Source organism: Saccopteryx bilineata, chromosome 5 (assembly GCF_036850765.1).
Source record: "Saccopteryx bilineata isolate mSacBil1 chromosome 5, mSacBil1_pri_phased_curated, whole genome shotgun sequence".
NCBI lineage: Eukaryota > Metazoa > Chordata > Mammalia > Chiroptera > Emballonuridae > Saccopteryx > Saccopteryx bilineata.
The window spans coordinates 174631811-174646546 of NC_089494.1; the positions used below are offsets into that span (position 1 = coordinate 174631811).

The following is a 14736-nucleotide window of genomic DNA, read 5'->3' on the forward strand; positions in this document are numbered from 1 at the left end:
TTTTTATTCATTTTAGAGAGTGGGGAGAGAGACAGAGAGAGAGAGAAGAGGGGAGGAGCAGGAAGCATCAACTCCCATATGTGCCTTGGCCAGACAAGCCCAGGGTTTTGAACCGGTGACCTCAGTGTTCCAGGTCAACACTTTATCCACTGCGCCACCACAGGTCAGGCGACTTTTTTGGTGTTTTGAAACCCCTTTCTTTTGCAGGAATTGCAAAAGGACCAAATCTCCAGCTTCGATGGTACTGAATGGAAGGGTTGCAGACAGCCTCACTGGTAAGTTGAGACTCCGGTGAAGAGGTGAGAAATGAGCCCCGCTGGTAGCTGAGGGGAGTGTTCCAGAAAGAGGGAACAGCTGGAGTAGAAGTCTGGGGATGAGCAGGGAGGCTAGAGCGCTGGTGTCAAGTGAAAGACGCAGAGGGCGCCAGGAGATGGGTCCACTTAGGACTCCGTGAGACACGGCCCGGGCTTCAGCTCTTCCTGAGTTACGGGGTGCTAATGCCGAACTTTGAACAAAGACATCTCACTTAGCTTTTTAAAGACCACTCTGGTTCTGAGTTGAGAAGGGACCACAGAGGGGCAGAGGTGGAGGCAGGGAGAAGCTGGACAACAATGGCAGCGAGTCCACAGTTCCTCCCCATAATTCTGAAAGCCAAACGTTGTTTCTGTAACTCAATACATTTAATCCAACCTCAAGGTCTCTAGTAGCCAAATTATTTCAAGTATTCATGTGATTCCCTGCAGAAACATCAACCTGCATCCAGATGTCATGTACAGAGATACAGCTTATTACTTTTATAAAACCTGAAGAGTGCTGTATTGTACAAGTCATCTGGATAAAGGGTCCCAGGGGAAGGACGGCCTGGGCCTGGATGACAGCACTGGACATGGCAAGCAGTGGTCACAATTTTGATATAATTTGAAGGCAGATCTAATGAGATTGGATGGATGGATGTGGGTATAAAAAGAACTATTTATAATGACTCCAAGTTCTTTGGGTGTCATACCCTGGGGTGAAAGACTGGGTAGAATGTGTCTGGGATGAAGTGGAGGCACAATTCAGTGAGTTGTTTGAACATCTAGTTTCATCCAACTGGAGAGGTTAAACAAGAAGGTGATACGCAAGTCTAGAATTTGGGGAGAAGTCTGGGCTAGAGATGTGTTCTTGTTATAATGGTTATAATTTTTTCTTATTTCCTTTTAGAATATCTTTACAGTCTTTTCTCGGGGGAACAATAACACATACATTATAAAGAAAAGCACCGTTTAACAACCTCTTTCATTAAAATAATATAGCTTTCCATGTAAAGAAAAACATAATTCTTGAAGTCGGGGGCTGTTTGGAAACTTCCAAACAGTGGCTATAATTATCATCACCTGAAAATTTATGCAAAAAGGAGAGCCGAATTTCATTCTCAGACCTGTGGTGAATGAGAATGTCTTAAGAAATTTTTATGCAAGCAGTGAAGAAAATATTCAACAAAGAAATGATGTTGAACTAAAATAGTGATAAGGTTATTCACAGTGAATAAACACCAGTTATTTGTCCTGAATTAAAAACTTAAGAATCCTTATCTTATGCAGAATATACCCTACAATCACCAGACAGCAAATGAAGAAGTGTCCAAAATGTCCTCATTCATGCTAACACTAACCAGCAGCTATGGCTGAAGAGGAAATGAGAGGGGAATTTAATTTTTTGGCAGGAGTGCCCAAAGGCAGCAACACTATCTGTGGCATCCAACAGCCTTGGCCTCGGATCACGGTAATGCTTTCCCAGGGCCTATCTTTAAGATCACACCCTCTTAGATTGAGTGCCCTCAAACTGCATCGGAACTCCATGTTTCCCCATTTTATCCTGTTGAATTCTATTGGTGAACATCAATGTTATTTTTAATTCATATGTGTGTTAGTATGGAGAGGAGTAATGGGAAGAAAAATCTTTAAAAAAAGAGAAAACATTAAAAGACTCAGATCTCGATAGCTATGTTGGAATGTCTTTTTATATTAAATATCCAAGTTCTTATGACCTGTGCCTTAAGCAACACAATAATATACCCTCTTTACTTAAGCATCTATGAATAAAAATTCCACTGTATGATCACAAAGAGATGAAGAAAAAATAGAGTAAAAAAAGAGAGACAAGAGGGTAGAGAAAGAGAGAAGAAGAAAAGGAGGGGAGAGAGAAGAAAGAAAAGGTGGGAGAATAAAAATTACCAAAAATATGCCTTTCAAAAATAAGAGATATGCACATATAAAGTATATTAGAACTACCATCTAATCCCTCTCAAATCTGTATTTATTGTACAAAAAACACAATCACAATTATATCAGAATGAGAGAATCTCAATTTCTTTTTAAATGGACAATGATCACGAAGAAAATATTTGAGTCACATATAAGCAAAAGAAGCTTTTTCTCTTTTAAAACAAAATCACAAATGTCAGTATTCTTTCCACCTGGTAAAAAATCTGAAAAAAGTGTTCAATCTAAAAGGAGCAAAGTTTAGTTCCATCGTGAAGGAATGAGAAAAGAAAAAGAAGAAAGTAGTAATGTCAAAAAAAAGAAGAGGAGAGAAGAGTGAATGCATAGGTAGCTACGAATAAACAAAGTGAAACAACAAATGGGAAAATACAGGGAAAAGACAAAATTGTAAAATTGCAAATTTTGGCCTGGTAATAAAGGAACAACTTCTTTCTACTTTAAAACTTGCTTTGTTACCAATAGCCTTCATCCTCATAGGTGTTACCACCCTTTACCTGGTCTCCCATTAACAATCTGGGAGTCATTAAACTAATCTGGCCCAGTTCCAGCTCTAACCACCAGTTCACAGGAAATACAAGGGACAGCTGCCCAGTTTTTCTCATCAATCCTTGATTAAACCCTTCAGTTTACTGCATATGCTATGCTACTTCCTACCTTCATGCTTTTGCTGTGCTGTCCCTGTTAATTACAATGCCTCCCTTTCTCATTCTCTTTGCCCCATTTCACTCCGGAAGCTCTTTCCCCTCAAATACTCCCTGCTCAAAGGCTGAGTAGGTACACCTTCTCTCTACTCCCAGAGCGTCCTACACAAATCTCTTTCACTCATGAAGTACCACAGTTGTCTTCTGGGTGACTGTCTTTTCCTATACTGTAACCTTTTCTGTTTTATCTCTGGAAGTCCAATGCATAATACAGGGCCTGACATTCTAAAACACATTCAAAAATGTTTTCTGACTAAATGAATGGGCAGGTTAAATTAAGTTAAATGATACAGTAAGTTTCTCATCTCTGAGTTTTCATGTAAATCTGAATATGTTAGGAGAATTCTTATAGTGGATAGATGCTGTGATCTACTGTATGACAGTAATATTCTTTCCATTTCTACACACATTCTTATTTGCCCAACTCTCTGACTTTTGTTCAGCTCTTTATAATATAACAGTAGGGATATATGATTTATACTTTGTACAGCTAATTCTTTTTATAAGTTTGAATCTTACTCAATACATGGTCTATTGTTTAAATGTCATCATAAAGAGCTTATTAAAAATATGCTAACACAACCAAATAGCTAAAGCAACCCTGAGAAGGAAAAACAAAGCAGTAAGTGTTACAATTCATGATTTCAAGTTATACTGTAAAGCTACAGTAATCAAAACTATATGGCATTGGCATAAAAACAGACACCTCAACCGATGCAACAGAATTGAGAGTCCAGAAATAAACCCAAGCACAGGTGTGGTCAACTCATACTTAATAAGGAAGGCAAGAATACTCAATGGAGTAAAGTGGAAAACTGGATAATTATGCAAAATTCTGACATTAGACCCGTATCTTACAGCATTCACAAAATTACCTTAAAATGGATTAAACACTTGGACATAAGACCTGAAAACATAAAACTCCTAGAAGAAAATATAGGTAAAAAGCTCCTTGACACAGATATTGGTAATAAATTTTTGGTTATAACACCTAAAGCACAAACAACAAAATAACAAATAAACAAGTACACTACATCAAACTAAAAAGCTCTGCACAAGGACAAAGAATGAACAAAATAAAAGACAACCTATGAAATAGATTAAAAAATATTCAAACTATATATCTGATAAGGGGTCAATGTCTAACACACACAGGGGACTCATTCAACTCACTAGCAAAAGAACCCAAATAATCCAACTAAAAAAAAGTACACAGGTCCTAAATAGATATTTGCCCAAAGAAGATATATGAATGGCCAATAGGTACATAAAAAGGTGCTTAAATCACTAATTATTAGGGAATGTAAATCAAAAACACAAAATCTCAAACTTAGCATAGAAAAAACAAGAGATAACAGATGTGGGGGAAAAAAGAGAACCTTCATGCACTGTTGGTAGGATTGGTATAGCCACTATAGAAAACACTATGAAGGTTTCTCAAAAAATGAAAAATACAACTACCATATGATCCAAGAATCTTATTTCTGGAAACATATCCAAAAGACATGAAAACACTATGTCACAGAGATATCTGTACCCATGTTCACAGCAGCATTATTTACAACAGCCAAGACATGGAAACAACCTAAGTGTCCATCGATGGATGAATGGATAAAGAAAATGTGGTCTATACACACAGTGAAATATTACTCAGCAATAAGAAGAAGAAAATTCTGCCATTTATAACAACAAGGATGAATCTGGAGGGCATTGTGTTAAGTAAAACAAGTCAGAGGAAGACAAATACTCTATGACCTCATTTATATGTGGAATCTAAGAAACAAAAGAGAGCATATTTTTGGTTAACAGAGGTGGGAATAGTTCGGGGCAGGGAATGGATAAAGACGGTTGAAACGTACAAAGTTCCAGTTATAAGTAAGTACTAGAGATGTAATGTACAACAGGATGACTACAGTTAACACTGATGCCTGGTGCCAGGAAAGTTTCTTTATTATTATTGATTGATTGATTTTAGAGAGACAGTCAGATAGGGGGTGGGGGAGGAAGGAGAAAGAAAAAGAGAAGCATTCATTTGTTATTCTAAGTTGTGCATCCATTGGTTGTTTCTCATATGTGCCCTGATGGGGGATCAAATCCACAAACTTGGCATTTTGGGATAACGCTCTAACCAACTGAGATAACTACCCAGGGACTAGGAAAGGTTTTTAGAAAGTAAATCCTAAAACTTCTCATCACAAGAAAGAATTTTTTTTCTTTTTCTTTGTATTTATATGAGATGGTTAACTAAAGTTATTGCGATAATCATTTCACAATACATGTAAGTCAAACCATTAGGCTGTATACCGGCTTAAAGTGTTGTATGTCAACTGTATCTCAATAAAACTGAAAAAAACAACTCAAAAAGTATGCAAACATTTATATGACTTACTGAACACATCTCCTCTGGGTTTCTGAGGATCTGTCTGTATTCTATTGTCAACCGTAATCCCTCTTGGAGAGGTGGTGGCCACCGGTGCCACAGTCGTCAGTCTGAAGATGGGCCTTTCCGGGGTTGGTGGAGGTGGAGGTGGAGGCGTTCTGAGTTCTGTGGGTGGGGGTGGAGGAGGGGGTGGAGTGGGCCTTGTTGGCATTGGTGTAGGTCTTGTTGTTGGCTTAGAAGTGGGCCTGTTGGTAATGACAGAAGGAATATATGGTGTCTTCAGAGGCCACCGCGTACTTCCGACATCAGGAATCCAATTACTGTGTCCTCCATCACCTTTTGAAATAGTACCATTTCCCTTTGGAACATGAATTGGACCTGAAGGTTCAATCATAACTTTTGGAATATCTAAAAGAATCAAATGTTTAAAATGAGCATGTAATCATCTCTCCTCAAAAAGTAAAACATCAAATTGTAAAAAACAAACATATTAAAATATGTGCCAATTAGTCTTACTTTTCACATTTAGAATATTCCCCTACTGGAAGTCATGCTGTTTTCCAGTAACAAATACCTGCATATATGATATATGATACACAGTCATCTGGGCGAATGAAAAAATTATATTGGTATTTCTATAATGAATATGTATTACTTGAAACACAAAAATGTCGCATTTGTAAAATGGAAAGAGATGGCAATCAATATTTTAAAAACAGAGCTATTCCAAAATTTTTAAGATGTGAGAAATATGTATCAGAAGTCTACGTTAACTCTCCCTGGTACATGCATATTATAAAATCATGTTTAGAATTGTCTAAAGACTAATTTCAACATTTTAAATTTGACTCATGTAAAAACATTTTTATTAAATATTCTAAAAATTTAGTGGATTTTTCTTCCCCCTTATTAATTTATATAATTGCTTTTTAAAAATGTTTATTTTATTGATTTTAGAGATAGAGGAAGGGAGAGAGACAGGAACATCAATCTGTTCCTGTATGTGCCCTGACCAGGAATTGAACTGGTAACCTCTGTGCTTCAGAGCAATGTTCTAACCCAATGATCCCCAACTTTTTTTGGGCCACAGACCGGTTTAATGTCAGAAAATATTTTCACGGACCGGCCTTTAGGGTGGGATGGATAAATGTATCACGTGACCAAGACAAGCGTCAAGACTGAGTCTTAGACGGATGTAACAGAGGGAATCTGGTCATTTTCAAAAAATAAAACATCATTCAGACTTAAATATAAATAAAACAGAAATAATATAAGTTATTTATTCTTTCTCTGCGGACCTGTACCAAATGGCCCACGGACCGGTACCCATCCGCGGCCCGGGGGTTGGGGACCACTGTGCTACCCAACTGAGCTATCCAGCCAGGGCATGTAATTGCTTTTTTAAAAGAAATATTCAGAGGTCACTAAGAACATCTATGAAATATTTTTCCTTGCTTATCTTCACCAAAAGAAATTAATACTTAATCTACCTGGTATGATGTACCTCTGAGGGCGGGGGGGCATTACTACATGACTCTTCAAAAAGCCTTAAATCCTCATGATTTTATACCCCATGGTTTTCAGTTAATTTTTTACTCCAGAAATTTAAAAATGTATTGTTACATGACATATGCTAAATTATGGCCTCTGGTTTATGAAACTTTCATCTTGGAGGGTATTTTTTTTTCATGTTTATCTACTAATATAGTCATACTATGAACACAGCTTGTAAAAATTTAAAAAGCAAAACAGTATTAAAAATAGAAAAAATAGATATATATGGGTATTTTTTTGAATTAGGAGGCATAATAAAACAGAGAGACCCAAACTGTATCTATTCAGATTATCCCACCATCAATCAGAATCGAATGCTAATGACAAACATTTATTTTAGTTCTAAGAAAATCATACTCTCTGGGAGGGCTCTAAAATTTCTTGCCAGCTAAAGGGAAGCTTTTGAGAAATTTTAGTCAAGGAAACAAATACTTTTAAGAGTAGAATGTATTACTGAGTCTTTAATTTTTAAAAATACCTAAACAACTAATTTTATTGTTTGTAGAAAGCAGAGACTAACGTTGCCAGCTATGAAAATTGTACTTCTTTGATAAATTAATCCTATTCCTTATCTTCCCTAGAAATAAATGGCCTTTGTGCAGTCTGTATTTCCTGCTGGGATCCGGAGCTGGGAGACAAGCATACTCACACACACAGCTCTGTCCATCGCCGTGGTATCCATCTTTACATTTACACTTGTAGGACCCGTGTATGTTGAAACAGCGAGCAAAGTTGCTGCACTGATACTGCCCGAGGGAGCACTCATCTACATCTGTATCAGGAAGTAGGAGAAGAAGAGGTCTCTTTAGGAGATAAATGTGATGACATAAAAATATACATAAAATTTCAAAAAGAAATTTTTTTTGCAATGTGAAAGTCCGTGTAAAACTGGCAGATAAACAAAAGAAATAAAGTATCTGTGCATCTAGAACTACTAGTGTTTGCACTGGACTTTTGTTTGTTTAATGCCAGTTCCCTCCCCCACCCCTGACATCCCAGTCATCAGCACAATTAAGAGACCTTTCCACGTGGACGAAGAAACAGCGAAAAGCAATGACCAGGGTTCATTACCGTAACATTGGTATTTGCCTCCAATGTACATGAGGTCGAAACCTTTATGACACTTGCAGATATAACTCCCAAAAGTGTTGACACACTGCCTAAATCTAGGGCAGGAAGCTCTTCCAGTAGCACATTCGTCAACATCTAGAAACATAAGTCAATTGTATGTTAGGAAGAGCAAGACTATGTTCAGATGGAGTATATTTTAAAATAACTGCCTGCAAATGGCTGCCTGGCACTTGATGACTCGCCATAAACATTATCCAGCTGGTGCCCCCACAGGCACCATAAATTCCACATCCTCATGTTTCTATCCATCTTCCTAGCCGGGGCTGCCCTCCTCCTGCACCATTATCTCAGCCCACACTAACACCTGTACCACCTAGCTGCCTGAACTGAGATATGAGTCATCCTGGACAGCCCTATTTCCCTTAACCCTAAATCACCAGGCCCAGTTAACTCTACCTCTGAAAGATTACTTGAACTTGTCTCCCTTTCTTCAACCGCCGCCACCCTAGTCCACGCTACCATCGCCGAGGCCTTCCAACCTGACTCTTCCTAGCCAATCTTACCCCCTCCAAAACATCCCCACTAATCCACTGAAATGATTTTACTGCAACAGAAAATTAGATTAGTATCATTCCTAAAATTCTTCTACTGTTTCTGCTTGCTTTTCTGAATCAAATCCTCATTGCTCACCACATCCTTGAAGGTTCTGTAACAAATAGCCCCCACTACCTCACTGGTTGCCCCTCATCGTCCTACTCTGTGGTTAAGACACACTGGCCCCCTTTCTTTCCAGACCTCAAACAGGTCTTGTTCACTGCAATGCCGGCATTGTTTCCACCTGCTCGGCTGATTCTTCACACAGCCAACGGTCCAGCTCTTACTTTAGAATTTTTCTTGACCATTATTTTATAAAATAGACCCTTTCTGGTGCTCTCTCTCTAAAGTCCTCATAATAACACTCAATGCCTTTGTAATTTTATTGGATATTTGCTTTATTGCCATCTGCCTCATTAGACTACCAGCTTTGTGAGGATCAAAATCTTGTCAGCTTTGTCCATTAATATATATCTGGCACTTAGCACAGTGCCTGAAATATAAAAAGTAGTTAGTATGTGCCTCTTCCATCACCGAATACCTCCATTCAGTGAGTACTTACTACATGCTAGATACTGTGCTAAGCTCTTTCCATACCTGAGCTCATGTAATCCTCACAACAGTTCTATGTGCCATCATTCCCACTTTAAAGATGAGGAGACGCAAATTCAAAGAAAGGAAGTCTCCTGCTGAAGGTTACATATCAAGTATACGGCAGAGCCAGGTCTGAAACCAAAGCTCTGGCTCTTAACCACAATCCTGTCCTGCCTTCCTAATTTACAGGGAAATAACCTAAGTCTTTAGTGCAACGCATGCAATCTAGCCCTATCTACCTGCTTAGCTTCATCAGTCCTGCCATGTACGTTCCGGAAACACTAAGCTCTCCTTTCCCCAAACACCATGCTCCTTCAAACTTCAGTGCCTTTGCACATGTGGTGCCCTCTGCCTGAAGCTTCCGCCCCTCTCTCATTTGTAGAAAAAATAAGGTTTCCAGGGACCATTCACAGAGAGAGGTCTTCTTCTGAGACCTCTGCAATCTTCTAAAGGATAGCTAATTACTAGACGTCAGTAACTGCCTTTCTTCCTTACTCCCATCACCTACTGACAGATGTCTGGTGTTACAACTCACCCACACAGGTCCGCCCGTCCGGAGCCAGCTGGAGGCCAGGCGAGGGGCACTGACACCGTATTTGTCCTTTGGTAACATCACAGCCATACTGACAGTTGGCCATGGAGCACGTCAGGGCACCTGCAAAGGAGTGACTGGCTGACTCAGAGAACAAATTCTGTAACTAAAATAAGTATGGCTTTAATTTGTCCTGAAATCAGGGACACTGAATCAACAATGAAGACGAAAGGGCCTGATTACTCAACAATCTAAATAAAGGAAGTCAAAAATAGGGAGAGGGACAGACAGACTTTCCTCCTCCAGGGACTAAAAAGGTGTTGTCATCTGGGGAAAACCTCTAATGCATTTGAGGAATTCAAAGGCAAACGTAAAACTTGGTCTTACATCAAGTAAATGGAAATTTTTCCAGGGGTCAAGGAAAGTGGAGAATTAAGGTATTTTTCCAGATTACTCATGCTAACTGCTGGTCTTAAGTAAAATATCCGCACAATTGTCTCACATTCCCATTAAATTTCTTTAGGAACAGTAAATGTCCCAGAGAGTCATACGATGTTAGCAGATCCTAGCATCACTGTCACGTTATTAACATGAATTCACCTCTTTCCAAAATGTTCTGTGCTAAATATGCAATGTTAAATAAAATAAGTTTATCTTCTTTATTTTATAAAATGCAACCCAGTTAGAGAGAGATAACTGATAATTACCTGATCAATAGTTAATTTAAACAAGTAATTCAGTAGAAATAAAACTGAAGTCATAAATTGTTGGATATCTGATAAAGAAAACTTCAAGTCAATGTTTAGCTTGCAGAGAATCTTAGGGCATCATCTGTCTTATAAACACATCCAAATATTAGTAGGAAATACTATACATTTCTTTCTTACAAAGATACATATGAAATCTACTTTTCTGTTACCATAATCATTCTTTTTTTATATCTGAAGTTTAATAAAAGGGTCATAACTTAAACTATTATAATAAAATGAAAAAAATGGAGCGACGAGTTATTTATAAGTGGTTTCTAATCAGTCAACAAGCTTGATGGATGATCTACCAGCAGGGTCCATCTTTATGGATAGCACAACAATCCTGAAATAATCACTCATGTTCTTTCTTTGGCAGAAATGGCTTTGAGTCCCTGGTGGCTTAGTGGCTAGGATTTAACTGGAATAGCTCTATGCCCAGATTGACAAAAGGGAAAACATGTTGGAAAAAAAACCACTAGAAAATACACTTAAGTTTTGTTATTCTTTTTCTAAAACAATTTCAAAATCAATTTAACACTGGCACCCATGATGAAAGAGTGCCAGCCATCTGAAAGGGGAATCTTTATTTGATTTCCAATTCCTCAGGGACACATATAAACATACACTAATATCCTGTTTAGGGGAGGGCCCAGGAGGCCCCTTTCATTCTCACAGTACCAGACGACAACATGAAGAAATCAAGCCCAAAGCACTTATAAAACAGTCAAGATTCTTGACATACTTGAGCAGGACCCGTCGGGCATGAGCATGTACCCGTTGAGACAGTAGCACTTGTAGCTGCCGTAGGTGTTCATGCACCGGTGCTTGCACGGCCGCGGCTTCAGGCCACACTCGTTCAGATCTGAAAGGGGTGGAAGTTGAAACAGAAAAATCACACAACCTCCTCACAAATACAAACCGTTTAAAATACTTCTCTATATTGAAAACTGAAGGAGAAAACTAGGTCAAGTATAGAAATCAGTCATTTACCTAAGAAAGCCTATTCACCCTGTCTTTATTTTAATCCTGGTTCCACTGGGACAACCGAGACTCTTCTAGCAGAGGTGACCAAGAGCCCCCTAACAATGAAGAGGCCTTGTGAATTTCTGGAGCTTAAATTACATAGTACATGCAATCTCTGTCCACAAAGGACAGTTAGAGTTCACTGTGCCTACCTCACCATCCCTAGAAAGAGCAGCATCCTGACTCCTCATGGTGCTCCATCATCTACCTGACTTTCAATATCCTCAAAATATCTGGGTTCCTCTATTAGAGTCACTCCTGACAACATGTTCTTCCTCTATTAATTTCTTCCTGTCTCTGTTTAAAAAAGATACTAGAAAATATCTGGATTTTAACATTAGACTGCTTCTAACTTCCCCCCAAAAGCTGTATTTTCAGAGAATAAGAGCTACATGAATTGGAACGATCATATTGTGGTTTTTCTTGTTCAGTCTTATAGATTATATAATGATCTCAGATTAAAGAAGAAACTCCCATTTCCTACGTTAGTAATGTATTTAAGTGACAGAATACACTTAAAAAAAACCTCCAACATATTTTCATTTGTGTGGTAGTTAAGAAGGGCATGTGAAAATACTAATGAATAATACATAATTGTCTATCATTAGGTATTTCAGATTATTGGTTTAAATATTAATATGAATGAATGAACAGACTGCACATTATGAGAATTTTCCAACCCAAGAGGAACAATGCCTCAAGTGAACATAAAACTCATAATGACATATAAACACTGAATAGTAATGCCCAAAATACAGATCTCATTAGAGAAACATGACAACATGTTTATTGGGAACTGCCAGCATAATTTTATCTATTAATCTCTTGTCATCACAGCAGAAATATGAATAAATCTAGTTGCAAGTTGTCAATCTAATAAAATACAAATGTGACCTGCTGTTTATTAGAAATCTACATATTTCACTTAACTAAACCACCAAGTCACATTGCTTTTTTTAAAACCTCCAAATTATTGCACCTAAAATTTTTTTCCTATTTTACTGACTTTCCAACTTGGTCTTTATTCCTAACCTTAATACATCTCTAAGCAGATCCCCAGCTGGGAAGATTAAATAACAAACACCTGTCATCCCCTATGCTTTACTCAACTTTATACTTTATTGTGTCTTGCCCAGTCAAAGGTATACAGACAGAATCACTTTTAAGACATTTCAAAAATTTTTTCTTCAGAAAAGGTGCTTTGCAGATTATAATAATATCATCAAAAATTTGATTTCTCCCTCTGTTAAATGAAGGGAAAAAATTTAAATCAGAGAGGAACGACAAAGAAATCCATTCCACTTCTCATATTTATCTTAGTATTTCAATATATATTAAAAATGAAAATGAGAAAATCTTTTCTCATGTTCTAGGAGGAGTTGATTATTATTCCTAATATGTCCCTACAGATTCACATCTGGCTTTGAAAAATTCTTGATTGATATTACAGTATGTAGTATTTAAACCTGAGTACATTGTTAAAGAAAGGCTTTGTGTTTTCAATATTTCCTGCACTAAGCATAAATAAAATAGTACAGTACCACAAAACAATCGTTAGACTGAATTCTCTATCTCCAGGGACGAATACTGATGGATATAAAACGTGTCAATTAAGAATCCTTAGGTTTATTTTTAAAGAGCCACAGAAGCTTCTGTGGGTTTCCTGATGGGAACTGGTCAGATGCTTACACTCCAGGCAGCTTATATAAAAGACACATTCATGCTGATGGAAATTTCTTCACACACGACTATGTCTGTGGACTAGCACTGGGGCCTAGTGGAGGCAGCGCCTCAGGATTGCTCTGAGAATCTCCAGGATTCAGACCGGGGCTGCTGGCGTTCTTCAAGCCCAAGTTATCCTTCCCTTCCCATGGGAAAAACACTTTGGGGTTAAGAATCATGAAAAGTGAAAGAAAATGAAAAATCAAAAAGATGTCCTAATTCCAAAAGAACCTGGAAATCACTCTATGAAAACAATGTGCAAAATGAAACAAACATGCGTCATGCAGTGGGTAAATGTAGAGACCCCTGTTGATGACTTTACTGTTTTTAAATTGGCATGTGTATATATATGCAAAGGTGTTGGAAGCAATCTGAGAAAGCTGTCCTGTACCAGCTGCTGATGGCGTGGTTGACTCTCACGGACTGTTTGCTGGTGGTGGTGTCCCCAGTGGCTGCCTTTACTGTCCCGCCTGCCACAGGCATGTGTCTCCCAAAAACTACACTACACTCCTTAAAAACTCACTTCATAAATTATGAAACAGGGTTCCACAACAATCCATAATTATCAATATTTACCAAATACCAGTCTTTTGCTCAAAGCAAGGAGCTTCAAAAGATTAAAAGTACCTGATATCATGGTAATAAACTTTTTTTCCCTCAATCTTTCTATTTTATATTATATTTTCTTTTCTTATTGACCTAATACCCTATAAATTTGGGTTAACACAAGCTGCTTCCAAAATATCCTGGACTGCAGAACTAGTAACATTTGGGTTACTATCAAATTAAGTCATAAATTCAAAAATGACACTTCCAATTTACAGTAAACGCTCCTATAACAGTAGGTAAAACAATATAAAAAACATGCAGAATCTGCTTGACCACACTTTGTAAATCAAACTTAAAAGCTGATCAAAGAAACTAGAACATCTTTAGTGTTTTTATTTTTAATTTACTTTAATCTTGCTCTTTCTCTAGTTCATAATGTAATATAAATTTTAAAAAAATCTCCAACAACATTAATGAATTCTATCATGTACCTATCTTATCACACAAAGAAGAGAACCTTACAATTAAATCGCTGACATTCAAATGCTTCAGTATTAAGTATACAGTTCTCACAGAGCATCTATAAATCAGGAGTACACTTAAGCAGGCTGGTGGATTCAAGGGGAGTGGCAGAGTGGGGCAGGGAGAAAGGAGCTGGCCCAGAAGAATAATGCAAGCTGCGGAGCATTGTAATTATACTTCAGGGAAAAAAAAGAATTAGACATCTTATTAGCATGCAGATGCTGAAAAGTAGCTTGAAAATCTGCAAGAGATTCATTGACTAAGACAATCCAATTGATTTTTTTAAGGAAAAATAATCTGTCATTTGTTTAATTCACTTAGACTTTTTTTTTCCTTTGAGGCTTAAACTGGGCAACGTCTCAAAAGTCTAAACTTTTACATTTTATCTGACTAAAGTGCAGGTCATCGGGAAACAGAGGTCATTATGTCAATTGCCATAACTTTTAAACTTTAAAGACAGCAATGACACAATGACTGAAAT

The 14736-nt window shown here is 37.7% G+C and overlaps 1 protein-coding gene across 4 annotated transcripts in view; it reads right to left on the reverse strand.

Moving 5' to 3' along the window:
- NPNT (nephronectin) overlaps window positions 1-14736 on the reverse strand; it is a 78700-nt gene that overhangs the window by 22524 nt on the left and 41440 nt on the right. For all 4 annotated transcript variants that reach the window (XM_066280432.1, XM_066280433.1, XM_066280434.1 and 1 more), the window contains 5 exons: window positions 11182-11301; window positions 9694-9813; window positions 7971-8105; window positions 7549-7671; window positions 5355-5753 (listed from right to left, as the gene is read on the reverse strand). In XM_066280432.1, coding sequence (XP_066136529.1) covers window positions 5355-5753; window positions 7549-7671; window positions 7971-8105; window positions 9694-9813; window positions 11182-11301 — 897 coding nt within the window. The remainder of the gene's footprint in view (window positions 1-5354; window positions 5754-7548; window positions 7672-7970; window positions 8106-9693; window positions 9814-11181; window positions 11302-14736) is intronic.